At 38.7% G+C, this 27103-nt stretch overlaps 1 protein-coding gene across 2 annotated transcripts in view; it reads right to left on the bottom strand.

Moving 5' to 3' along the window:
• The window catches only part of LOC124115107 (islet cell autoantigen 1-like), a 353911-nt gene that overhangs the window by 221598 nt on the left and 105210 nt on the right, over positions 1-27103 (bottom strand). For both annotated transcript variants that reach the window (XM_046475926.2, XM_046475927.2), the window contains exons 4-5: positions 15138-15210; positions 13117-13240 (exon numbers count right to left, since the gene is read on the bottom strand). In XM_046475926.2, the coding sequence (XP_046331882.1) occupies positions 13117-13240; positions 15138-15210 (197 nt within the window). The remainder of the gene's footprint in view (positions 1-13116; positions 13241-15137; positions 15211-27103) is intronic.

The raw sequence follows: 27103 nt of genomic DNA, 5'->3' as shown, positions 1-27103 counted from the left end.
AAAAATTAAACAAGAATTGGGATCAAAACATTGCATACATGTATTTAGTTGTTATAAAAGTAACGCACAAGGGGTAGCTATCATGTTTGAAGAAAACTTTGAATTTAAAATATTAAAAGAAGTCCATGATAATGAATTTGGTAACTTTCTTGCTCTTAAAATGCAATTAAGAGAAAAAACGTTTACTTTAATCAACCTGTACAGCCTGAATACCGACACACCAGCATTCTTCGACACAATAATAGATATTGTCACTGAGTTTGAGTCGGATCACTGCTCCATCTGTGGAGATTGGAATTTTATCCAAAACCCAGATATTGATTTGTATAACTATATAAACGTAAACAACCCAAACGCCAGAGAAATAATATTAGATTTCATAGATGAACAAATCCTTTTTTGACCCTTGGAGAGATATGAACCCAGACGAAAGACGATATACATGGAGACAAACCAAACCCATAAAACAAGACAGATTAGATTACTTCTTGTTAACAAGAGACCTTGCAATATACGTATATAAAGTTGGTATAGACCCTGCTTACAGATCAGATCACTCTATACACTGGATCTCGCTAAAACTTAATGGTATTGAGAGAGGAAGAGGCTATTAGAAGTTTAATAATTCCCTACTAAACGACAAAACTTTTGTTGAAAAAAACAAAGAAGTAATCAAAAATATGATAAAACAATATAAAACAGGTGCCGATGAACAAGGCAATGACATACTTATTATAGACAACCAACTTTTTTTCAAAACACTAATGTTGATGATAAGAGGTCAAACTATAAAATACACCTCAGAAAGGAAACAAAAGCGAGAACAGAAAGAAAACGACTTACAAAAACATATCGTACATTGGAAATCAATCTAGACATCTCAAAGGATATAGCAATTAAAAAAAAATACTTAAGAAACTTAAAAGGGCAAACACTGAACTGGAAGAAATAAATAACATAAAAACAGAAGGAACAAGAAAGAAGTGAGCAAATCTCACATATCCCAATTATCCCCGCTGGTCAACAACAAATAGTAAATAGTTTGTTAATTAATGAAATATTACATATTTCTAACTGATTTTAACTTCAATGTTTTAAAAACTAAGATTGAGTTCAAGTGACAATTGACACCCCCCCCCCCTACCCCCCATCCCCCTCCCCAAATCTCCCATGTTACCAGTATTCACTACGAGGAAGTAGATCACCATGAACACCTTTGAATAAAAATTTGATTGAGGAGTTACATAAGAAGAATTGTCAAAAGGACCAAAAATTGTTGATATAAAAACACATAAAAAATTGAACAATATCATATAAGAAAATCAATAAATTAATAATTTCCATCTAGCCTTAACAGATATGGTAAAGCATCATAAATTCAAACTAACACAAAGCACAGATACTTAGGATGATCTACATGAGTGGAAACAATTTTGGAAAATATATTAGCCATACAAAACCAGTCATCAAAATTTCTAAATTCCATCATGTTTCCATGAAAACAGCAAAAGAGAAAACTTTCAGAATCTTATAAAAGATAAAAAACAATCATAGTGGTTAATGTAGCAAGTTTGCTGAAGCTAGGATACATAATATTGTAAACATGGATCGTACAAAAACTCTACCCAAAATTTATGTTTCACCATGATTCCATGGAAACGGCAAAAGTAAAAAAATTCAGAATCTTCAAACTAGCAAAAGGCACAAGTACTCATTGTGGTAAATGTGTTTAGCAAGCTTGATGAAGCTAGGATGCATAGTTAAAAAGATATGGGCCGTACAAAACACCCACCCTAAAAGTTTAAGTTTCTTATGTGTCCATGGAAACGGCAATCATCCAACATGTAATCAAAGTTGAGGAAGAGTATTGGAAACAAGACTGTATCCGACCAGATACTATTCAGCCTGTTGTTGTTCATTTAGGTGACAGCACAGACTCCGAATGTGACGACGAGGGCATTTGTGGAACCAAGAATAGTGCAATACATATACCCGTTTCACTACGACATGGAATAGCCCGAATTACCACGGATATGAATTCTTACATATTCGTACATATTCTTAATCATTTCTTAAGAATCTTAAATATATCTTATTTGATTCCCAAACATTCTTGTAGTTCGTGGGATTCGTGAGAAAAAAATTGTTTATCAAAGAATTTCTAGTAACCATCTATGAATTTCAGGTTCGGGCTTTGTAGTACATGTCGTAATCAGATCTTGTCCACTTTGTGCAATTTTTGGCTCAGAATTTGATTCTCTTTCATCCTAAACAGCCCCGAAAGTATCAAATCATCTACGAAAATATTAAATTATTTTCTTCGAAACCATAAAGCAATGATTTGTCTAAATGAATAATTACGTATGATATATTACACCTAATAACATGATGCATGAAATATAATAATGTGGCAAGGAAGGATACATTCAAGTCAATAACACTGACCTGAAAAAGAATGCAAAAATAATTGGATAAATATTATTAAATAACAGCTTGAGACGCCCAACGCTAAGACCGTATTCGTGCGTGCGTGATTCCCGTGGAACCTTTCGAGTTGAACTGTGTCATATGGCGCTGTGACGCAGGGGTAGCATTATGCAGATGGCTGTTACAATGAATGCTCGTTCAACCCGTGACGAACAGGTCTGGTTGTTGATGAAATATAGTGATACAGTGCCGTGCTAGTTATATTCGTACGATCCATAATGGTTTATAACCGTCAAATATTTTACGAGCACAAAAATGTTTCGCGTAGCGTCAATGATGCTCGGAACCATGTTAAATTTGACATGACGTCCGTTTGATCACGTGACCGTCACGTGATGTCCTTCAAAGTGTCGTCTGCTGTTTTGATCAAAACATACGATAATCAGTGCAAACATGGGGAGAAAATCTAAGGAATTGAGTAGTGATGTGAAAAGAATAGCGTTAAAGTTAAAAGAAGAGGGGAAAAGTTATCAAGCGATTACTGACCTGTTGGGGGGTTCCCAAGTCTACTTTGGGTAGTATTTTTGCTAAAGTTCAGCGAACGGGTTTGGTAGAAAACATCCCGAGACAAGCTAGACAAAAAAAGTTGTCAGACAGAGATCAGACTCGTTAAAAATAATAGACAGAGACCTTTGAAGGACATCACTGGTAATTTCAATTCGGTGAGAGACCAACCTGTCTCGAAAAGAACAATTCAAAGGGAATTACACCGAGAAGGATTTTACAGGCGCATCACGAAAAAAAAGATGGTTGTTAGGGAGGTGAACAGAAGAAAACGTGTCTTGTGGTGTTGGAGTATGAGGAAAAAAAACTGTTAATGATTTTTGGAAGAATGTAATCTTTACTGATGAGAGTTAGGTGGTTATTGGAAATAATAATCATGTATACATTTGGAGAAAGGAAAATGAAGCCGATCGACCCGAGTGCGTGTGTCCCCCTCGAAACCAGGATGTTGAGTTTGATGGTGTGGGGGAGAATCAGTTATCATGGTGTGGGGACTTTGGTGCGTGTAAATGGTAACATAAATGCCCAGAAATACATAGAAATTGTGGACAACAATTTGTGGCCAGTAATTTGTAGACATTTTCCAGACAATAACTATATATTTCAAGACAACAACGCGCCCGTTCATACGGCAAATATTGTGAAAACATTCATTGCCGACAATGCCATAAACACGATGGATTGGTCAGCACAATCACCGGATTTAAATGTTTTAGAAAATGTTTGGCTAAAACTAAAGAAAAAACTACAGGTCACCGTAAAACGACATCACTAACCAAGATCAGCTGTTTGAAGCGATCCATATCACTTGGCGGGACATTGAGCTAGACTTTATTCGTGGCCTTTATGAAGCTATTCCACGCCGGATATCTGAAGTTCTGACTATGAAAGGGCATCTTACCAAGTATTAAGGTATGTAGATAATTTTTTCATTAATAAATGACGCTCTGTAAAAGCGAGTCGATATGTAAACAAACGGCAGCCATTTTGGATCGTACGAATATAACTGGCACGGCACTGTAGCTAAATAGACAGATTTTTTATTCATTCACCGATTGTCTTTAAATGTAATATCCAGTTATGTATGACTGTTTAATAATCTCATACCAACTTTGACTGGAGTAGGTCCAATAGTTTTTCAGATATTGTAGTAAACGTCGGTACCTTAAATTAACTTCCAGACTATATGTATCACAGTTGAGTTTGAGGTTCATACGTGATGTACAAGGCGTATCATAACCAGCATACGTAAAACGTGATTATGTAAACACTATTCAAAATGGCAAAAGTTCACTTCAACATTCATGTTTTCGGTATTTTCTAAAACTTTCAAATTGATTATTGGGTTTTTATCGGCAACATTTTGGAATAAAGACAGATGGATGCCTACGATGACTAATATGCTATTTTTGAAACCCATTTCTTCAAATAAATAATTTTTTAATTTCAAAACATACTGTAAATAACACTGTGAATGGTGATTAGGTAATGTGTAAAAAATGGCGAGATAGACTATGTACCTAATTTTCAGAAGTTTTTTTCAGTAAATTTGCTCTTCCTATAAAGACAGTGGATGATATCACAGAACAGGGAATTTCTCAAGTGTATTTGTGTGCGTGGTGTATATACAAAGAAAATAGTTAAGCACACCCTAATATATTTCATTATTGTTTGGTCAAAATATTTGTAACAGTCATGAAAGATATCATTACGGGAAGAATTATGATGTAATCAATCATGCGTGACGAAAGCTCACGTGCCATGCATGGTATGCCTATCCTTGAGTATCTCTAAAAGCAGTATATCAAAACGTTAAAATTACTTTCTTAAGTTCGGTTTTAAACATTGTGTGACAATGGCACGAAGGCAATTATCAAACGCCACAAGATGGCAAATAATCGGCATGCATAACACAGGAATGTCTTGTAATGCCATTGGTCGGAATTTGGGGTATTATCACATTGTCGTAAGCCATTTTGTTGAGAAACATGCTCAGACCGCTGATGTACAAGACCGTCCCAGATCCGGAAGACCTCCTGTGACAACACATCGCGAAGACAGGGACCTTCTTCGTCTCATATGCCGAGAATCCTTTTTAACAAGTACTCATCTGAATCAGCTGTGGTTGCCCAATAGTCGTTTCAGCACCAGAACTGTCAGGAACCGGCTGAAGCAGCAGGACTGAGGGCTAGACGAGTCATAAAGCGTCCTTTGTTGAGAGATCACCACAAAGCTGCTCGTTTAGCATGGTGTATTGGGTGACAGAATTGGAATCTGAGAACTTGGAGACGGATCCATTGGTCAGACGAAAGTCGATTTCTGCTCCATGTCACTGATGGAAGAATGAGAGTTTGGAGGCACCGGAACACGGCCTACACCCCCAGGAACATTAAACCGACTGTTACATATGTTGGGGGCTAGGTAATGGTTTAGGTGCGTATCAATCATGATTGCAGGTTGGATTTGGTCACCATAAGGGACAACTTAACAGGGGCTCAGTACATCCGGGACGTTTTGAGGCCAGACGTCGTTCCTCATTTTGACAACAACCCTCTTGCTAATCGACCTCAGTACATGGATGACAATGCCAGGCCTCATTTTTACATGCAGATATGGTTTACATGAGGGCCAATGCAATAATGACTCTACCCTGGCCAGCAATGAGTCCAGAGTTGAACCCCTTTGAATATGTTTGGGATATTCTGGGGCGACGCATAGAGGCACGAGATCCTCCTGTACAAGATTTACGCCAATTGCAAGCAGCATTACATCAGGAGTGTTTGTTGTTGACCCATCAACCTATCCAACGTCTGACTGGAGGCATGAGACGTAGGGTGGAATGCGTCATCCAGGCAAGTGGCAATTATACCCGCTACTGATCTGTTTCACGTGTTATGTCGAGTAGAGACTTTAAGGAACATTTTCACATGAAACAAAGTAACTCGTTAACTTAATCGTGCAGGTCCATACTTTTGTGAGGTATCGCCTAAGGTCAAAAACAGTACCGATGTTACCATGATGTTTTTGTCAGTAAATTTCTATCACAACTCACCAATATCTTCTTTATTTGTTGTCAAATGTTTGTTCTATCCGATGACATTGGTATCGCCCAGCTCCTGTGGTCAGTCATCCCATGCCATTTGTCCATGGTTCAGAAATAGGGGTGTGCTTAACCTTTTTCTTTGTGTGTATGTTGAATTTTATTCAACTTCAAAGAGAAGGGACATATATGTCCCTCTGGCATCCAGGGGATTAACATCCTGTCATATTTCTGATTGTCAAGGCATCTACACCCATGAGGGTGCACTTTCAATGAAACAAAATTTCTTTTGCGTATTTTTTTCTGTAATGCTGATTGTGACAGAAAACAGAAAACTTGAAAGAGAAACATCTTCTTCTTCCAGAACGATTGCCTACTTTGAAAATGTAAATTAAAACACACAGAAATGAAAACAGAGGAAAATACAACCAAGGGGCATCACATCCTTAAACGTAATGCATAACAGGTCGATAACAGACCTAAGCCAACAAGTCCGGCCAAAACTGGGATAGCCCTTTCTAAATATAGCATCACGTCTATTTTAGTACATTACACAAGGTTTCATTGGCCATATGTTGACAGTACAGCCGAATCAACACTAATTAACCCTTCACTAGTTCACCCTACTGTCCTTCCCAAACAAGTCTCATTGGCCTCAACATCACGATGACTGGTTGTGTGGTTAATGAGACTGGACATGTTGATTGTGCATCAAACGCTAAAAATTCATAAATGTAGTTTATAAACTGTTAAAACAAAAACACGATATGCGCGTCTCTATTCAATATTCTTCGGTGTCTGACCCTAATTAATTTCACAGAATTGCATTGATGTCAATATGTGGCAAGACAAAGCCCTACAAGTGCATCCCGATGTCTACACTACTTCAATTATAGTGCAAAGAGCACAGAATATGTTCGGTCGGACAATTAATATATCTAATAAAGAACAAGAATTGGAAGAATTGGAAACATTAGCAACGTGTCCTGCTCCAAATACACAATCATTACTTCATCAAGGAGTGAGCCATTTTGTCCCAGCTAACACATTCTCTAAAACTAATTCGTTACTAAAAGAGAAAACAACTTTAAATATTAGTTTGAACAACTTACTCTTTCATCAGGAACATGTCAGTTGCAAGTTGATAAACTTTTGAAATGTCCGACAGTGACCTTATGTACATGTCAAGGGCAGTTAATCTCACGGCTTTAATGAGGGTGCTTTCCTTTTCACAGTGAACACTGCTGCCGGACATTTCTCACATTTCCAGTCACGTAAATCAATGTCAGCTGATACTCAAAGTAGAATGACAGGTAGCCTACTGTCCATGTTGAGAAAAGTAATTCCTTAAGTAATTACTTGTTCTCCCACATTTGTCTTCAATGAAAAAACACCTTGCTTCATTAAAACATTATTAATGTATTTTACGTTACGTAATAAATTTGCACAGCGGAACGCAGTTGTAACATGAATATACAGGGACACTGTTTTGAATATATCATAAGTTCATGACAGTTATATAACAGACCGACATACATAAGAACTGCAGACTAGCATATTGTAAAATTAGTATGCAAATCGTGAAAAAGCTTGCATTACCTTCTATCAATCAATATTACTGTGAATGTCAATAAAGTTGTATCAATGTTTGTTTGTTTCTTGTGAAAAGTTCCAAAATAGCAAACAATAGTTATCATTGTTAATAATTCCAAGAATACTACCTCTATTAAATCCTGTATTTTGGCTTCAATCACACTTACTAGACATTTTGTAAGAATTATTGTCCTCTAACAAAAGTCGATTGATCGTCTATGACATATGCAAAGACCCATACTCATTAAAATATTCTTGGGTTGTCTGGAATAATCTGGTCTGGCTATTTATAGATTGCCAATATTCAACTTGAAATATTACTAAGTGCATCACAGCCTTACCTACTTGAAAGAAATTGGTTTGCATCACATGTTTTAAATATGTACGTGAATAACGAATTGCTTGTTTCTAAATTTAGGAGGTCAAAGCATCTTAAAATTATTGTCCCGTGTATGACACGTAATGCCTATCATAATAAGGATCGTCACGATATGGCTGAAATACTGCCGATGTGACGTTAAATATTAACTCACTCACTCATAATAAGGAACATCCTTTAAAACAACTGACTGCTGAGCATTTTATTAATATTGGGTAGTATTGTGCACAACCACCAGCTAAAGTGATGGCATTAATCCTGCTGGGATATCGTGCAGGAAGCTGAAGCACCGTAAGTGCCCATTAGTTTATATGACACATCCTGAAATGCGTAAATTTGCAGAAACGAGAAATTATATCTGCATGAATTATTTCATGATGCGTTCATGGCAGTATTCGCACTGTTTACATATGTATCCTTTTCCTGGCTACACATGGATGATCATTACATCATCTGGATTCAGGAATAACTGGACATTAAGATAACTTGTCAAACAATAATTTATCTGACATTGCTAGCTAAAACATACATGCTGAAATACTCTTGTTGATGATTCTGATGTTGTAATACAACACCGTTATAAGGGCGTGGAACGTGGACTTGGTGTGAACTCATTACAAAACCGTATTTATAGATTTAAAACATCTTGGAATATTAAGGAGTAAATATACCATTAAAAATAGCATGTTGTGTTTGTTTATATTGTGTTATAATTTCATTATATTGACAACTATTCATTTTTTGAAACAAATACTCCCTGATATTGAAAGCATAGGTGCATTTATACCTTTTAAGACGCCTTGTGAAATACTCGTACAGTACAGCCATGCATGTTGCAAATACTGGAACTGACTTATAAAATGCTAAAATCACTTGGTGATGCAGGTAGAACATCCATTCTGTTCCATTTGGGCTTTGGATTCGTATAGTTACAAAAAGAACTTGGCAACATTCCACTATTTCTACATGTATTTCAGCAACAACTTTCAAATAATCCCTTTCAATGTGCATAATCAATGATTACACCGCCATCCCTGGAGTAACTTCTTTTCCACAGAGGAACCAACTCATCCTTGTCAAAGGATTTTAGGAACGGGCACGAAAACACACATGTCTACGGCACTTGAAGATGAGAAAAACTCCAGTTTAAGCACACTAATTGACAAAGACAGATATTCGCTCACCTACGTCAGGATAGATCATAGCTAGGAAGAGGTACTCTCACGTACAAAACAGATATCACAGACGGTTTCAAATTAGTCCCAATACATGCATCACTGTGGCACCTACATAGGCTCATATGGCAAGGTCAATGATATTACTTCACCAGGTTGGTTTTGGTTGTAGATCCAACATAAATTTTTTTTATCAGCTTTCACAAGCCATCTGTTGGATAGCACAACATTATTATGATATCAAACATATCCACCACCTGTTACATGATTTCATATGTTTTGCCAACACAAACTCAAACTCAACAGGCACTCAAACAATATCATCACTTCTGCGGATGTTTCAAGATCTTGGCATTCCCCTAGCAGCCCACAAGACGGAAGGACCACCTACATGCCTGGAGTATTTAGGTATTACTCTTGATGGCTCATTCCGAACTTGCGGGACAGGGTCTGAATGCAAAATTGACTTTAATTTGAGGAGGGCATTCTTACACAACTGGAATGGAGTCTCAATGTTTATTACTGTTGAGGCCGATAGCCCATTCATCGCCAACCGCATGCCTGCCCATGAATGTGCTGATGTTCCCCTGAGGCAGACAACAGAGCGGAACTTACATCAACTGTGGGACAGCACACTGTCCGAAAAGACCTACAAGGTATATCAGTTTGGTTTTGAGGCGTACATCACCTTTACGACTCTGTGTGGAACATCATGGTCTACTAACCTCCCACCCTTGACAGAGGACACCCTACAACTGTCCTATCTATGTGGCATCAGATTCATGTACCTGAGAGCAGGTACCAACAACCCATGGATCTCTGGAGATGTACTAGCCATCGTCCGGGCCATCAAAAAAGACCAAGGACCTTCTAGTCGAGTCGGTTACCAAACACAAACGAAGTGCTCAATAATTTGTGTCATGAATTGCATCGGGGTCGATTTCAGACAAACATCATCCTACTGATGAAAGCAGCATTCATTGCATTTTTTAGATGCAGAGAATTTACCTGTGACAAGTTTACTCCTCATTTCCACCTATGCATTAGTTCAGTTAAATTTCCAAGTGATCTGTCTTAGTTTGATCTGACATTGAAATCATCCAAAACTGACCCGTTCCATCAAGGCATCACCCTGACCATTAACAGAATAGACAACATCTGTCCAGTTATGAGCATGTGGCACTACCTGATCTGGCGGATGCAATCTACCTGCCAACCCGACACACCTTTATTTGTGGCACCCAATGGTGCAGCGCTTTCTTGATCATTTTTCATTCAACAACTTCAGTTGGCTACATCCATGATGTGTATAATGGATACTTATTTTGAATCGGGGCAGCAACATCAGCAGTGAGCGCCAACATTCCAGATCACATGATCCAGACATCAGGATGATGGTCATCCCAGTGCTATACACGGTATATCCAAACATCCAAAAACACTATGGCCAACACCCATAGACTCCTGACTATTATTTTATGAAGGTCCTCTCAGGAAGTCTTGTGCTGGGGGACCATTAAGGACCAAGACATCCTGCATGTTTTCTTGATAAACTGATCATGAACCTTACATGTTACCCTTGTTACCATAAGGTCTGTGTAAACTCACGCCATGGTAAGGCTCCATGGCGCCCATTGTTAGGCCACATTCATACACATGTTGCCTGTCAATAGCTATTCACATATTCTCAGGTTGTAATAATATTCATGTTTGTGTACTCAGTAGATTCCTTCAACACACATTCGTAATATTCAAATCATCTTACCATGTTTTTCTTGTAAAGTCAGTAAAGCCAGTCTCCATCACCATAATGTCTCTTTTGCCATGTAGGTGCAGTGAATACTAGTCGTTATTTTTAGCACTCATAACTATGTGCAGCATGTCATATAGTATACTGGAACATAATCTAACATGATGTTCCCATTTTCATTAATTACCACTCACTTGTTGGGGGATTCTCGGTTGTCTACCTAGTTTCCAGCCGATCATTTGGCACTTATCCACACATTCATGTGGAATATATCCAATCTCTTAAAAATCAGATCTTAGTTCTCGCTACAGCTAAACAAAAATCTGAGGACATTCCATTATGGGTCACATCAGAACGACCTTTCGCGAATTTTGACCGACCAATGAATGACTGACAAGAAATCAACATTAGCCAATCAGAAGGCAGCTTTCTTGAGCTTCAGGCGTGCGTGCGTGCCCACCGACATACCATGCCGCACCTTAACATGAATACCCTACTCAGACATACACTGGACAAAATATCATCCATTCCAGACAATCCAAAACTTGGAAATACCACCATTCCAAATGGAAATATGACCATTCCAAAATTTGTCAAGGTCATATTTCCAAGCTTGGATTTGTTTGGATTTGTTTGGATTTGATTGGATTTGTTTGATATTTTTGGATTTTTTTGGATATGTTTGGATACAACATGTCATAATCATATCTGTTAAACATTGTACAACTTTTGACCTTATGTCAGATTAGTAATGACATGAAAGTAAATAATTAAGTATTTTGGCACTATTTACCACGAAAAGACCAAATCATGAGCAAATTTAACTAAAGGAATTTCTGTCATTTAACAAGATGTTGAGGTAGACGTCCGTGCCAATCTTGCACAGCAGGCAGATCTCATTGTGGAACAGCACAAGGTCCACCCTAACCCCTGCTACCAGAATGAGAGCGGCAAGATCTATCCCAGCAACCGCCCGTGCCCACCCTTGGTGCTGGTGCAGTACTGGGGTGAAGAAAGATTTGAGCACGAGATTCACAGCTACCAGGATCTCTCGGAATTCCTGGTTGACTGATCTCCCAGTCAGTCCACTCTTCATCACAAACGCCGCCGCCCGCCTCACCACCGCACTGTTCCGAGCTCTTCCTCCCGGAGAGCTCGACCTAGCCAGGAGGCTCCTGTCTAGGAAGAAGCAGTAACTCGCCACACCAGCTCGCCGACGCCGTGCCTTCCCACGCTTGACACCCCCCCCCCCCCCCCCCCTCCCCAAGCCCAAACTTTTCCACATTATTATTATCCTTTTACTACCCTCACCCCACCCAGCCAAACCCACCTCCCTAGATTAAATTTTTAGGTTTACTTCATTTACATTTTTTTGGGTCCCACTTCTTATCTATTCATTACACTTTTTTTCCTATTTAGAATAAGTGCTTCCCCGTGTGCGAGATACGCTAAAAGTAAATTATTACATGCGGAAAGCGCACATTAAATCTCCGAACGAACGAACGACAAGTAGTGAATGTTTGAGATAAGTTTATTAATTATTATATATAGTTTAAACTCAATAAATAATTCATAGTCTTTTGATTGTTCAAATTACTAATAAAACATATTTTAACTTGTCCCTTCTAACCATACTTCCAAACAATTCCAAACAATTCCAAACCATTCCAAGTCATTCCAAACATTTCCTGTGTTTGAAATATGTTTGGAAATGTTGCCAATCCAATTTTGGATTTTCCGTAAAGATCGATCCTTCCAAGCTTGGGAAAGGTTGGAATGAGCGATCTTTCCAAAGCAATCCAACGTTCATTCCAAATTGGAATGGACGCTCCTTGGTCTTGTGATAGTATACTGTCTCTGACCCGACTGGTCCTTGTTTCAGCCCCTTAATGCCGACCGCCAGGCAGGGTAACAACAAGTATCCTCATTTAACATTTTCTGGTATGACGCAGCCAGGGATCGAAACCCTGACCTTCTGGTCTCCCGGGGATGCACTACCACAAGATCACAGGGGCAGTCTTAAATGAAATAGTCATATAATCTTATTAAGTGACAGAAAGTTGACAGGGAAAACTGCCCTATGATTTAGTAAATTACGTATTGTCTCAGCAGGATAGTATTCTTCTTCTTTTTTCCAATTCCTTTTATTTCGGCCATATAACTGCGAACATTCTGAAGTTCATCTCACCTCTGCTGTGCTGCAAAGCTCTGTGACTTGCCAACAGCAGCCATCATCTTCCCAGCACGAGTCTTGTCATGGCTGGTCTGAGCTTTCAAGAACCGACCCATTGCATTCTCCTCTTGAGACACAGCTGCACAACATAGGTAGTACAAAGAACACTCATCTTCAGAAAACCTTCTGAAAACTGTCTGACATTCTCCTTACTTTTTACAAGTGGAAGCCAAATTACCTATTGAGCCTGATATCTGACTAATTATCTGAATGACATTGCATGACAATTTCTCTCATTCAGATAATTAGTCAGATATCAGGCACAATGAGTAATTTGGCTTCCACTTGTAAAAAGTAAGGAGAATGTAAGACAGTTTTCAGAACATTACATGACAATTTCTCACTGCCATCATAAAGCTGGAATAGTGCTGAGAACAGTGTTAAATAACAAACAAACAAAGACAATTTCTCTAAATGTTAACCAAATACTAAAAAGAGCAATCAGAAGATGTCAATCCCCCCCCCAGCCCCCCCCCCCCCCCCCCCAATAGAAAAAGGCACCACTTCAGCCCCTGGTTGATACATGTACAAAGTTTGAGTGAAAATCTTTCAAAATTTACAAGCTCTGCTCCTGAAACAGGATTGACAGGTGGATGAACGAATGGACAGACAGATCACATGATGACTATATATCCTTATATCCTATAAATTGCCTATACATAAACAATACTGACACAGAACGGCCCTATAAGTTGCCCTTACATAAACAATACTGACCCAGAGTGGAGCCGCAAGTTGACCACACATAAACAATACTGACGCAATCGGGACCTGTAAGTTGCCCTTACATAAACAATACTGACCCAGACCGGAGCTGTAAGTTGTCCATACATAAACAATACTGACACAGAGTGGCCCTATAAGTTGCCCTTACATAAACAATACTGCCCCAGAGTGGAGCCGCAAGTTGACCACACATAAACAATACTGACGCAATCGGGACCTGTAAGTTGCCCTTACATAAACAATACTGACCCAGACTGGAGCTGTAAGTTGTCCATACATAAACAATACTGACACAATCAGGACCTGTAAGTTACCCTAACATAAACAATACTGACCCAGACCGGAGCTGTAAGTTGACCACACATAAACAATACTGACGCAATCGGGACCTGTAAGTTGCCCTTACATAAACAATACTGACCCAGACCGGAGCTGTAAGTTGTCCATACATAAACAATACTGACACAGAGTGGCCCTATAAGTTGCCCTTACATAAACAATACTGACCCAGAGTGGAGCCGCAAGTTGACCACACATAAACAATACTGACGCAATCGGGACCTGTAAGTTGCCCTTACATAAACAATACTGACCCAGACTGGAGCTGTAAGTTGTCCATACATAAACAATACTGACACAATCAGGACCTGTAAGTTACCCTAACATAAACAATACTGACCCAGACCGGAGCTGTAAGTTGACCACACATAAACAATACTGACACAATCAGGACCTGTAAGTTGCCTATACAATACTGACTCAGATTGGACCTATAAGTTGCCCTAATATAAACAATACTGAGCCAGATGGGACCTGGAAGTTGCCCTTCATAAACAATAATGACACAGAGTGGCCCTGGAAGTTGCCCTTACATAAACGATACTGACCCAGAAAGGAGCTGAAAGTTGCCCTTACATAAACAATACTGACCCAGAACGGACCTGTAAGTTGACCACACATAAACAATACTGAGCCAGATGGGACCTGGAAGTTGCCCATACATAAACAATACTGACAGAAATGGGACCTGTAAGTTGCCCTTACATATCCTATATCACTGTCTATAAAGCGTCCCCACGTATAAGGTAACCCCCCTGAACAAGCCTTCAAAATCAATGCTAATTTATATACCCCGTCTATAAAGCGAATCAGAATGAAGCACATTACCAGTGCATACACAATCCCTACATTTGCAATAAAAACGTGTTTGTCAAAACAATGCCATCGTAAATGTTAGGTAACAAACTCACCACAGAGTCTATCTTGGTATCTCTCAATGACTCTCAGCAGATCCATGGAGGACTTCTGAACAGCCCTGAACACCTAAAAAAGATAGAGATGGTAAAAACCTATTCAACAAAAAACATACAATTTACTATAAACATAAAGCTTATACAATGACTTAATATGTAAACATCCAAGTGTGAAGATGTGATCCAACATGTCCAACTCAAACAAGTCTCTACCTGGATTAACTCCTTTGAGGGTCAATTTGAGCATCAAAGCACTAAAGCTGTGAAGCAAAACCAAATATTCTGAATTGAAAACAACTAAAAGTGATACTGACAATTTGCTCAATGAATATTATTGTGTCAATGAAACCAGAACAAAAAACAACAGGCATTAGGGAATGTGATTGTGGACCGTAAAGTTATAGAAATAAAGGCAAAAAGCTCCATAGCTCCAATGTTCTAGAATTTGTACATCACAGGTCACATTATCAGACCTGTGAAGATCCGGGGTAGGATAGGTCTTCAGCAACCCATGCTCGTGGTAAAAGGCGACTATGCTTGTTGTAAGAGGCAACAAAAGGGATCAGCTGATCAGGCTCGCTGACTTGCTTGATACATGTCATTGTATCTCAATTACGTGGATCGATGCTCATGATGTCAATCACTGGATTGTCTGGTCCAGACTCGATTATTTAGAGACCGCCGTCATATAGCTGGAATATTTCTGAGTGCGGCGTTAAACAGCAAACAATCACATAATCAGAAATTAAAATCACACTTAAAAATATGCCAAAGACATAAATGTTTATGTAACAGTCATACTTACTGTATGCTAAAAAACACAAAGCCTCATCATGGTCTAAGTTTATATTACATTTCAAATGTTGTGGCAGCCATGCTGATAAAATTGGTTTCGAATCCTGTATGACATTGACAAGCACACTTGCTGTGACCAAACACTAAACGTGAAATGACACACCGATATTCCGATGCATCGCGATACTTGACCAACGATATAATACACATTACACGTTGGTCTCTTTATCGATATGCCATGATACGGATTGCACATCTTAGTACAATGTTCCCTTGCTATTGCACCCATCAATATAGCGCTAACTCTGTGATAGAGCGTAGTAACTTACTTACATTTTAATAAGCTGAAGTTTCTTCACTGACACAATGTTTTTCTCAATCACAAAAAAACATTATCAGCGCGAGCAGGGAACACCGGAAATACCAGTCAATAAATACGAACTCAAGTACGCAATTCAATCCTATTATTATACTATCATGATATAACATTTATACTAAGTTTTCCTATAATAATTAGATCCACAACAAGTGCTTTTATGAGTTATCATGGTGTAACATTTATACATCATTTCATATAATTATAGTTTAGCAAGTAATACTTATCATCAGGTAAAATGCATACATAAAATATCAGTAGTTTCGGTTATAGCTTTTTAGATAGATGCTAGCCTAAGGTAATGGGAGCTCATCTCCTAGACATACTATTCAATAAGACAAGAGTTACGTCTACATAGTTAATTGATTTGAAGCTTTTAGATAAATGCTTGCCTAAGGTATCAAGATCCCATCTCCTAGACAAAAGATATGTCTACATCGTCTTATAGATTACCTTGAACTATTTTATTTAAGTAAATCTGTCATCACCTATAATAGAATAACATTCAGCAATTACTTCAATTTAGACTCATTAAGAATTAGCCCCCATACAAGCTCGTCAATAGTGTATTAAGGATTAGCCCCAATACAAGCTCGTCTATAGTGACACCATAATCTCTTTCAAAGCACCCAGTAAATATGTCAACAAGATTAGTGCCAGTCAAACAGTATTAACAGGATTAAGTATTCCCCTCTGTCTAACCATTCATTAACCTGTTACCATAAGGCACAGCCTATCGTGTATCAACCAATCATATTCCATTTTATTGTTCTAATTTTTGTTAAATACATACAGAAACCAAATGCGAGGCAGAAGGGGTTTGACGCTCATACCAAGCAGATCTCTCTCCCACAGCCCAGAGGGTTGTACCGTCAGTAGTACAGGTAATGATGGTTCTGGCTCACTTCCACTGGAGCCGGATTCATATACCTACACCATCACTACAGAGGGAATTTTTTATGCCAAAATGACTATGCGATTCAACGATAGTCATAAGATTCAGCTAAATTGGCTCTAGCTCACCACCACCTGGAGTCTATGATATAAATTTTTATAGGTAATGATGGTTCTGGCTCACTTCCACTGGAGCCAGATTCATATACCTATACTGCTACTACAGGTGGCATTTTTTATGCCAAAATGACTATGCGATTTAACGATAGTCATGAGTTGTATTAAACGAAACATCAATATTAATTAATAATGGATAAAAATTTACTATAGCCCACGAGGATATTGGAAAGGTGTAGGAGCAATAAAAAAATTAGCCACCGCAGCTAAGGTATCTAAAGATGTGGCCAAGGATTGGTTAAAGAAACAAGCGTTGTGGCAAATATACTTACCGGCACCGCGTTATATACCGAGGAAGAAGTTTGATATTTTTACAACGAATGAAGTTCATCAGGCTGACCTCTTGTTTCTTCCCCACAATAAGGTAAAATGCAAAACGTATATAAATACGCTTTAACAGTAGTGGATGTGGCTAGTCGATACAAAGAGGCTGAGCCATTAACCTCGAAAGAATCAACAGAGGTATCTAATGCACTGAGTCGCATATATAAACGCGGACCACTAAAATGGCCTAAGCTATTTCAAGTAGATCCCGGTCGCGAGTTTATGGGATCGACAACAAAACTGTTAACAAAGCACAATGTCGAAATCGTCTGTGGTGAAAGAGAGGCCCACCGCAGTCAAGCTATCGTCGAAAGATTTAACAGGACATAAGCGGAACGTTTGTTTGGCTATCAGTATGGGATCGAAATGAAATCCGAGCGATTGAGATCAACCGAATGGGTGACACGATTATCAGCCGTTGTATCAGCGCTGAATAATGAAGTAACGAGATTAATAGGGAAGAAACCATCCGATGCGATTAAAATGAAATCCGTGACTTCTGAATCTTCAGCACCGAGGAGAGGCAAAGAACGAAAACTTGCGGATAGAGTAAGGGTAAGATATTTATACCAGCCCGGTGAACTCGAAGGAGGCCTACGTCGCGCAACCGATCCCATATGGTCCCTTAAGACGTATAACATTAGTCGATTGGTTACGAAAGAAGGAGAGCCTATTCTTTATTATCTTCAAGATGGACCGGGTAGGGCATTTGTTCGAGAAGAGTTGTTCATAGTTACCGACGGTACGGTATTACCACCATAACCATAAGCATAGGTAGTTACACCATCATTATCAATCCATCTCTTTGTATCTAAGGGGGATAATGATGTCTTGTTCATTCTTAATCCATATATCCTATGATTGTAACTTCTTAAAGAGTTCATCTCGTGTTTGAATGTTCTACCGTTGAATAATGATTCTTTATACTGTTCGTATTGATATGCTTTTTTACAACATACTTCTTAACGCCCTTAGCTTTTCTTATCTCTCCATTATCGGACTTCTTTATAGAATACATCTTAGGTCTTAATCCTACATACTCCGCTATAGGGGTCCCAGCACATTCATCCTTCATCTTACCTAACACCTTTTTATTTACAACGCTGTGCAGTGGATTATCTTTAGGGTAATTGCTCGTGTCGTACATATCTATTTTTTCTGCCATATCTTTATACACATCCTCGGTTTGTATTTCCATCAACAAAGAATCTGTGTCGGTATATAACACCTCGCATCTATTGCCGTATTGCTTCTTAAGTTCGTTGTAATAAAAGTCATACATTAAGTGTTTTGACAAGTCGAGAATACTCATACCGACGTACACCGGTCTGTTGAATTTTATATTACTCTTCTGCATATGCAACGCGGCTAAGTCGTTATCGAATATCTTGCTTCTGTTAAAAGCCGGACTGGCTATAAGTTTCCTGAGTCTTTCTTCCTCATTAGATCTGACTAATTTAACATCAACACGCTTCCTTAGATTCTCCATAGTTTTACCAAATACTGAGTTATTCATGAGCTTATACAGATTCTTTTCGAAATCACTGGTAGCTATCTTTCTTAAATCTGTGTTCAACCTTATATAGGGCTCCATCCAAGGGCTTTGATCGAACTTTAGAACTCTGTGTATTTTCTTAAGTTTCATACCTAACGATAGATATAACCGGAGATTTCTGTAGTGAACTATATATTTTGTTTTATCCATCAAATTTGGTACGAGTTTTTCTACGTTAGCTAACCTACTATTACCCATCAAGGAGCGTTGATATTCCGACATCCAATCTTTATTAACCATTAATCTTTCGGGAGCTAGCGGATAACTGTTATGATCTTTATGCAACGAACTTGGATATTCCAAGTCAACTTCTAGTATGTACCCTTTATTCACATTGATATTATGGACATCATTCACATTAATATTATCGACCCATTCAAAACCACCCGTAGGTAAAGGTTGACTCATAGCCCATCTGTACAAATTGTTAGCATCGAGATATAATATATGCGTGTCGGGTTTACTCGGATCGTATCCTTCCACTAATTTATTATTAGCCTTAGAATACCTTTTAGCTGCCATCGATATACCACCTCTTAATCCTTTCTCAATAAACAAGTGCATATCGTAATCTGTGAGTAATTTTAGTTCTACGCCGGTCTTCTTCAACAATGCATCCCACGATAGTCCGGGACTGGAATAGTACCATGCCGGGTCCAAGCCGTATTGTTTTAAACATGTCTTTCTAAATATCTCGAATATATCGGCGAGTAACAGTACATCGGTTTTTAAGTACAGATCGTGATAATTGCCTAAATTCTTACAACCTAATTTATCCCACACCGTCAGAGCGTGTTCATAATCGGCATCTGTTATTCTAGATTCTGTTAAGTTACTATAGAATGATTCGAGGGGTGGTAATTCAGTTTCTTCGAATCTAGACCAATCATCCATATATTCGTAAGGATATACACCTTTTCTCGGCAACAAATGACGTGTTATCTTATCGGTATATTTATTTGTTATCGCGAAGTCATGGGGATTGTTCGCATTAGCTAAATTGTCCAGGGAAGATAACAGAAACTGTACGGAGTCTATGAATCTAAGCCCATTACTTTGCTTTGTTCTAGATTTCCCATCCTTGTCCCTATAACGTATAGGTTTAGTCAACGAAAACGATATGTATTTTTCCATATTGTTAGGAATGCACGTTAAACCGCCGTCGGTCTTTGAGATAGCTTGCATAATGAGATGTGAATCGTATCCCCTAAGGTTATGAAACACAACGGGGATGGGTATTGTTTGAGAATTCATTTTTAGTTTCAAGTTACACTCGTTATGAGCGGCTCCCCGATAATTACCCGTGACGTGACAATGATCTCTTACGGAATCCCCATCCAGGGGTTTATTACAAACGTGACAAATCTTTGACTTCTTATGAGCCCACCAATCATCCCTCGTCATACGCATGGGTTTCTTACACGATAATTTTTCCCTGATTATTCTCTCTTCATTTTGTAGATATTCTAGGAACTTTCCCGCTGCATTGGGACCTCTGTAAATCACGGGAGTGTTTGTTTTCCCATCATACCTTACAACTGTATATCCAAACCCACAAGGAATATGTTCTTGAGTTTTGTACGTAAAACTACTATCTTGATTATTATGGTTGGTATTTTCTATGGGTTTGATAAGCGCTTCGCAGTCAGCGTAAATTACGTACGGTACTGGCATTTGATTACAATAATGTTCAAATTTTAATATATTTTTTCCCTCTTTAGGCATATCGATCCTGATAGCATTCTGTCCAACACCTCTACAGTCTTCTTTATGCGCTTCTAATAGATCTTGTCTGCTGTACCCATGCAGGCATCTTTCGCAGAAATATTTCTTTTCTTTATGTTTAGTTTGATCGTATAATAGCCTGTTTAAACTCTTTATCCACGTATAATGATATTTACCATCTTTTTCGATCAGAAATGAATTGATTCTGGGGATATGTTCCGGAGCGGAGCTTATCCTGTGTACAACAATTCCTTTAGAATGTCCGAAAACATTTATAGCTAAATTATTTTGCTTTTCCACCTTATCAATTTGTGATATTGGTGTAGGTTCGTCTATACCATCGAAGTTGAGTCCATCGTTTTGGGGATAGCTAGAAGGTCTATCCGGATTTTTGTCTACGGGGAACAATGCAGATCTTATCATCATTCTTAAACAGTCATCTGATTTATTTTTTACGTTAATTATGGCTTTTTTCTTCTTATAATTCGGGGGTAAATCTATATAAGATCCACCTTTGAAAGGCATATAATTTGCTATATCTAAATATAAACTATCGATTTTATCCACACCCCAACCAGAACCTCTATTAGTCCAGCGTTCTAAAGTTTCCTGTATTCTCTGAATTGATGTATCTAATGATGAGTTTATAGTATCGGATTCGGTTATAACTTCTTCATTGCTACGGAAATATGGTTCGGTATATTCGGTGCTATCGTCCGTGTTACTTTTACTCAATGTCATTTTAATTGTCAGCTGGTATTTTATACTATGTAAATCATCTAATTCCTCGTTAATTTTACTCGATATGATGGGCTTAATATCGTTAACATCCATGTTGGAATTAATATCCATCTTCCAACCTCTTAGATATTTACCAACGTCGGCGGATGTGGGTACAAATATTAATTCTTGTTGTTGATTATCAACATCATTATCAATATCATCATTATCATTAGGTTGATTATTATCTAGTAAAGCGATCAATTCAGCTCTTCTCATTCAAGAATAACCTCTCAGCCAAATGTTTCTCGCTCGAACTTTGAGTTCTCTAACAGTCTGGGGTCTGTTGTATTCCAAACCGAGTAAATCAATCAATTCAGCTTTTCTCATACGAGAATATCCATGCAGTCCACTTTGCTTTGCCATAGCTTTTAACTCTCTGACAAAAACCATTGTGGTTGAATGGTATATGCAAAATGAGACAAATGTCTAATTGGTTGTTTTCATATATCTAAATACGTATTCTCCCCAACCTATTCCTCTCATTGATGTAATCTCTCTTCCTAGCATAAATAATCTGGTTCCTGACCCTATCAGCACCGTGTTTCTCACATAAACAATAATGACCTTTGACCCCTATCCCGCATTCAGAACACTTATAGTTTATGTGTCCGCGCCTGATGTAATAATTGTGTATGCCGCAGTAAATTTGAACACAGCGTCGGTTACAAAGAGTAGTCTTACCCATGAGTGTAAACTTGCAGTTATTCATGGTATATACATCTATCATATCATTTGTCTAAATGCAAATCACATCTACACTAGGCGAGATATTGATTATGCATAGCCACAGCTGTCACTGCGTATTCATGGTATAGCTGAAAATCAATACAGCAGTCAATCCCAACATGATAAATTTTATCTCTCGGTTCTTTTGTTCCTCTGACGGTGTATAAAACTGACTCATTGTTGGTCTCGGTATTGGGTCTAGTTTTTTCCAAAAAACGAGGAAGTATTCGTGCATGGCATATTCGACATCCTTAAACGTTTGAATTGAATGTCCTTCCTTAATCAGTTGTTCATGAATAAAGTCTAATCTCTTCATTCTCTGCCGCGTATATTGCAACTGGGCTGCTTGGTATTGTTCTAAAGCTTCATTATGTCGTTTACGCTCCTCTTCAACTTCTTTAGCGTTTGATTCCCTCATACTGGAAAATAAATAATTACTCCCCGAAAAAGCTAGAGCATTAACAACAGCTCCACCGACCATCATCGCAATTGTTGCCATGTTTAATAATATAAAATATTCAAATGTTTATATGAATATAAATATTCAAATGTTTAATTACTTCATTATGTCTTCCGGGATAAGTCCTTGTTTGATGAGCATATCCTTCGTTGCCATAGCCAATCCAATATCAAGAATGGCCATTCCGATGTCATATCCATTTAAATCTAGCTTGGGAGGTGTGGCTTTAGTAATCATTTTAGCCATACGGGCATAGCCAATGGCCAAGCCGGTGACCACCGCTGAATGATACGTCGCGTTTACCAACATTTTATCGTCTGTAGCTGGAGTAGTCATGCTTATTATAGCATTATATGAGGACTAACCTCTAATTGAACTTCTTGTTGCGGCGGGGGTGACGTGGGCTCTTCTCCGGTCTTATAAAAGAACCATACAGCCGCTATACCAGCAACTCCTACTAGTGCCCATGTTTTAATCGGATTAATATTTGAATTATTTATTAATTTTGCTTTGCGCGCCAGCCCTCCCTTTCTTCCTGCGGCTATTTTCAAAGGATTCTTTGTCACTCTAGCTTTCAGTATTTTCTCATTCACATCTGGTGCATTCACATTCTCATTCACAGGTTGTGCATCCTCATTCACTTGTTGTTGTGTGTTCACAATCTGTTGTTCTTCGTTCACAATCTGTGGTGGTGTCACTTGAGTCTCCATTATTATTAAGTGGGCACGTATGTTTAAATTGACAATACCTAGCCGTTATTAAAGCTGTGGTGAACGGAGCTAAGAACATTCCGAATCTATGATAAAACTCACAGCTCACTGAGCTTATAGCGTGTTCGATGAATGGGTCTTTCTCTAGAGATTCGCATAAATACAGGCGATGTTCTGCCGGGATGGGGAGAAACGTACTAGCTACGGCTGTGTATAGTTGTAATATAGAAGACCCTATCGTTTTAGTCATGGTAGCTCCCAGTCTAGACTCGTAACGCACGTACAGTTTTTTAATCTCTTCGTCGGTCATGTTATCAATTTTTTCGATGGTATAATTTTCTCCCAAATATTGAGAACATTTTCCACCGGCTACCAAAGCCGGGAGTCTTTCTCTATGTTTATCTAAAGATTTATCTAAAGATTTATCTAAAGATTTATCTACATGTTGATCAGGCTCAGATTCTTTGAGCATTTGTTCGATGAGTTCGTCGCATTCCATAATGTAATTATAAGGAGATATTTAAGTCTAACATAATATAATATGACATATCCAATACAACCCGTAATAATGAACTGTTGCGAAAGAATGATGATTTCAAACCACATTTTATGTAATATTAACCGCTAATGTTCAATTTGCTACAATTTGCTATATTTTGCTATATTTTGCTACATTTTGCTATAATTTTGCTACATTTTGCTATAATTTTGCTAAGCAGTTGCTACAATTTGCTACATTTTGCTAAGCAATTGCATAAGCAGCTGGTTGATCGGTTTTTAATACGAGTTTACAGTGCTTCGTTGCCGCTAACTGTTTTCTGACTTTATCTCGTTCACCCTTGGTATTAATAACATCATTTTCGCGTAAACATTCCTCGAACGAATCTCGGTCTTTGCAATGAAACAGCGCTACCCATTTGGTCTGTTCTCCAGATCTTTCAGGACAGAGTTGTATTTTTGAGTAAGTACCCAAACGCTATGTTGAGTATGCCGACCGGAGAATGCTAAATACGAAAGCATATCTTTCTTTTTGGTGAGTTCTTTACTCGCGCTGCAGTCGTCTATTACGAAAAGGGTCGATTCTCCTTTGTATTTTTCGTGACATACTCGGAGGCAGTCTTGTAAACGATCGCCCGGATCAACTCTGTGTACCCCGTCGTCATTCATTACCCAATCTCTCGATAAGTATGTTTTATTAACGCTTATAGTCGGGCACAGAATAATAATATGATCGAAAACGTCCCGATAATGACTTTCTAAAATATCTAGAATAAAAGCTGTTTTTCCGCAGCCCGTTTGCCCGCATATGATAGCGCAGTGCGGATCTTTAGGTAAAAGATTACCAATAGATTGCTTGCACGAATCTCCCATTCTGTATATTAAGTTGCCCATCCATAATCACGTACAAATATATGTTTAATTTACCAGCCACTTCCTGGAGCTTCGTTATCTGTATGGTGGCACCCTCGCTAGCATTTTCTATTCTCCTCCCACTGCCGTGTAGTTGGTCATCGTCCGTTGTTCGCATGTCGAGCCATAGCGCGTACTTCGTGGTGAGGTATTCACCCATCGATACACTCCCGAGAGACAAATCTTTCACGACCGCGTTAACTTCCGGGGAACGTTTTATAGAAGGAAGTTTTTTAATCTCATCCCACTGGTGATACGCTAGCATTCCTTGGCTATATAGTTGATTAGGAACGCCCTCGATAGTCAATTCTACTTTTGTAATCTTGGGATTGTAGAACTTCTCGGTATTTCTTTTAAACGCATCGGAGGGGTCCTCGAACAACATTAAAATACCCTTCAACGACCTCGCGGGGATGTTTAGATTGATATTCCACATCGTATCTTTTTTGTCCCTCGTGATCTTTCGATGTCTCAGCATGCGATCGTTCAAAATTGCTAAACTTCCGGTATACTGGTTACGAATTTGTCTGGCTAATTCGGGATCCGTTATCATATCGTACTCCAGCGAGATATTGTCAATGGAATAGCTAGCATCTTCACCACCGGTTCTGATTACTCTACCGTAGTCATTAAAAGTGAGTTCGTATTCTAACCTATCGCCTAGGGATGCTTGATAAAAGGGCATTTGGGAATCTAGTAATTCAAAGTCTAGGGGAATATAGAATCTGTTACCTAATGCGTCGGCAACGGCCTTTTTCATTGGTACCAACACCATTATCAGCGCCCATGCGCAGTCTCAATGTGTTCTTATTACAAATACCTTGGTACTGTAAGTTTTCCCGCTCTTTATCCGTTCTCCAGAGATCCATGTAACAATAGTATACATCGCTATCATCGATACTCAAAACCTCATTAAAGCTAATTTTAATCGCGATTTTCTTAACGATAGCACGACCTATGTTCTGAACGGGCTCCCTGTTAACATCAGTAGAAGTCAAACTAATCGTAAATGCTAGTCGGACAGTTCCCGGAACTAACACATCGTGTGCGCCGAGATTAGGAAAGCGAACCAGAAGCGTTTGATTCTGATCTATGGTACTAGGGTTATTAGTTATAGTTACAGACTGACGAATTGCTTTGACCCCTAATGGATCTCGAAGTCTACGTTGTGGGTTTAACTTGCGTCCGTATTGCGAAGACATTGTTTATATTGAAATTATGTACCCTATGTTTAATATAAAAATGGCTAATTTTGAACATAATGACTTTGATCTAAGTACCTTTGATGACTTTGATAATCCAATCGAAGAGGGTACTGATGAAACCAGGTTTAGTAGTCTTAACGATGAACTTTTACAATCGTCCGTCAATGATTATTACGATGCATTAAAAGATGATACCCCAATAGGTCGTGACTATTCCAAGTTTACGATAGATAGTAAAGGAATATTGCGACTGCGTGGCGCTCCGGATATTGATCTTATGCATTCTCGTACTCGTAAGCCCATAGCCTTGTCTACGATAGCTGCTAAACACGGCATCAGCACTGTTCGTGATAAATAAGGTTTTGTGGACTACCGACGACTTTCAGCGAAGACTACTAAGGTTCTTCGAACCGTGCGTGATGAACTCGTTAATACAGATGATTTGGAAGCAGCCTCGATGGTGGCCTCGGACGGACTCGGAGAAATCTTAGATACCTGTTACGATAATTCCACGTTACAGGTATCGGAGTTCAGTATTAGGGAATTACGAGGTCTTGACAAGGCAATGCGAACAATGCGGGGAGAACTCATCAATAATATAGCCAAGATATCCGAAATCAACAAGCATTTAGCTTATGAGAAAACAAAACTTGAACAGGCGGCGATGATTTCAGTAGACGCCGCGTAGCGGAAAGATTGCGTAACTTAGAAGACGAAAGATCGGCCCGCCTCGAAGCAGCTTCCAGTAATAGAAAGGCACTTCGTTCGCAAATAAGTCGTATTCGAGAAACTATCGATCAAGTCCTCAACGATGACACTACAC

Source organism: Haliotis rufescens, unplaced genomic scaffold (genome assembly GCF_023055435.1).
Source record: "Haliotis rufescens isolate VD_foot unplaced genomic scaffold, xgHalRufe1.0.p SCAF_4, whole genome shotgun sequence".
Classification (NCBI taxonomy): domain Eukaryota; kingdom Metazoa; phylum Mollusca; class Gastropoda; order Lepetellida; family Haliotidae; genus Haliotis; species Haliotis rufescens.
This window is presented reverse-complemented; position numbering and strand designations above follow the sequence as displayed.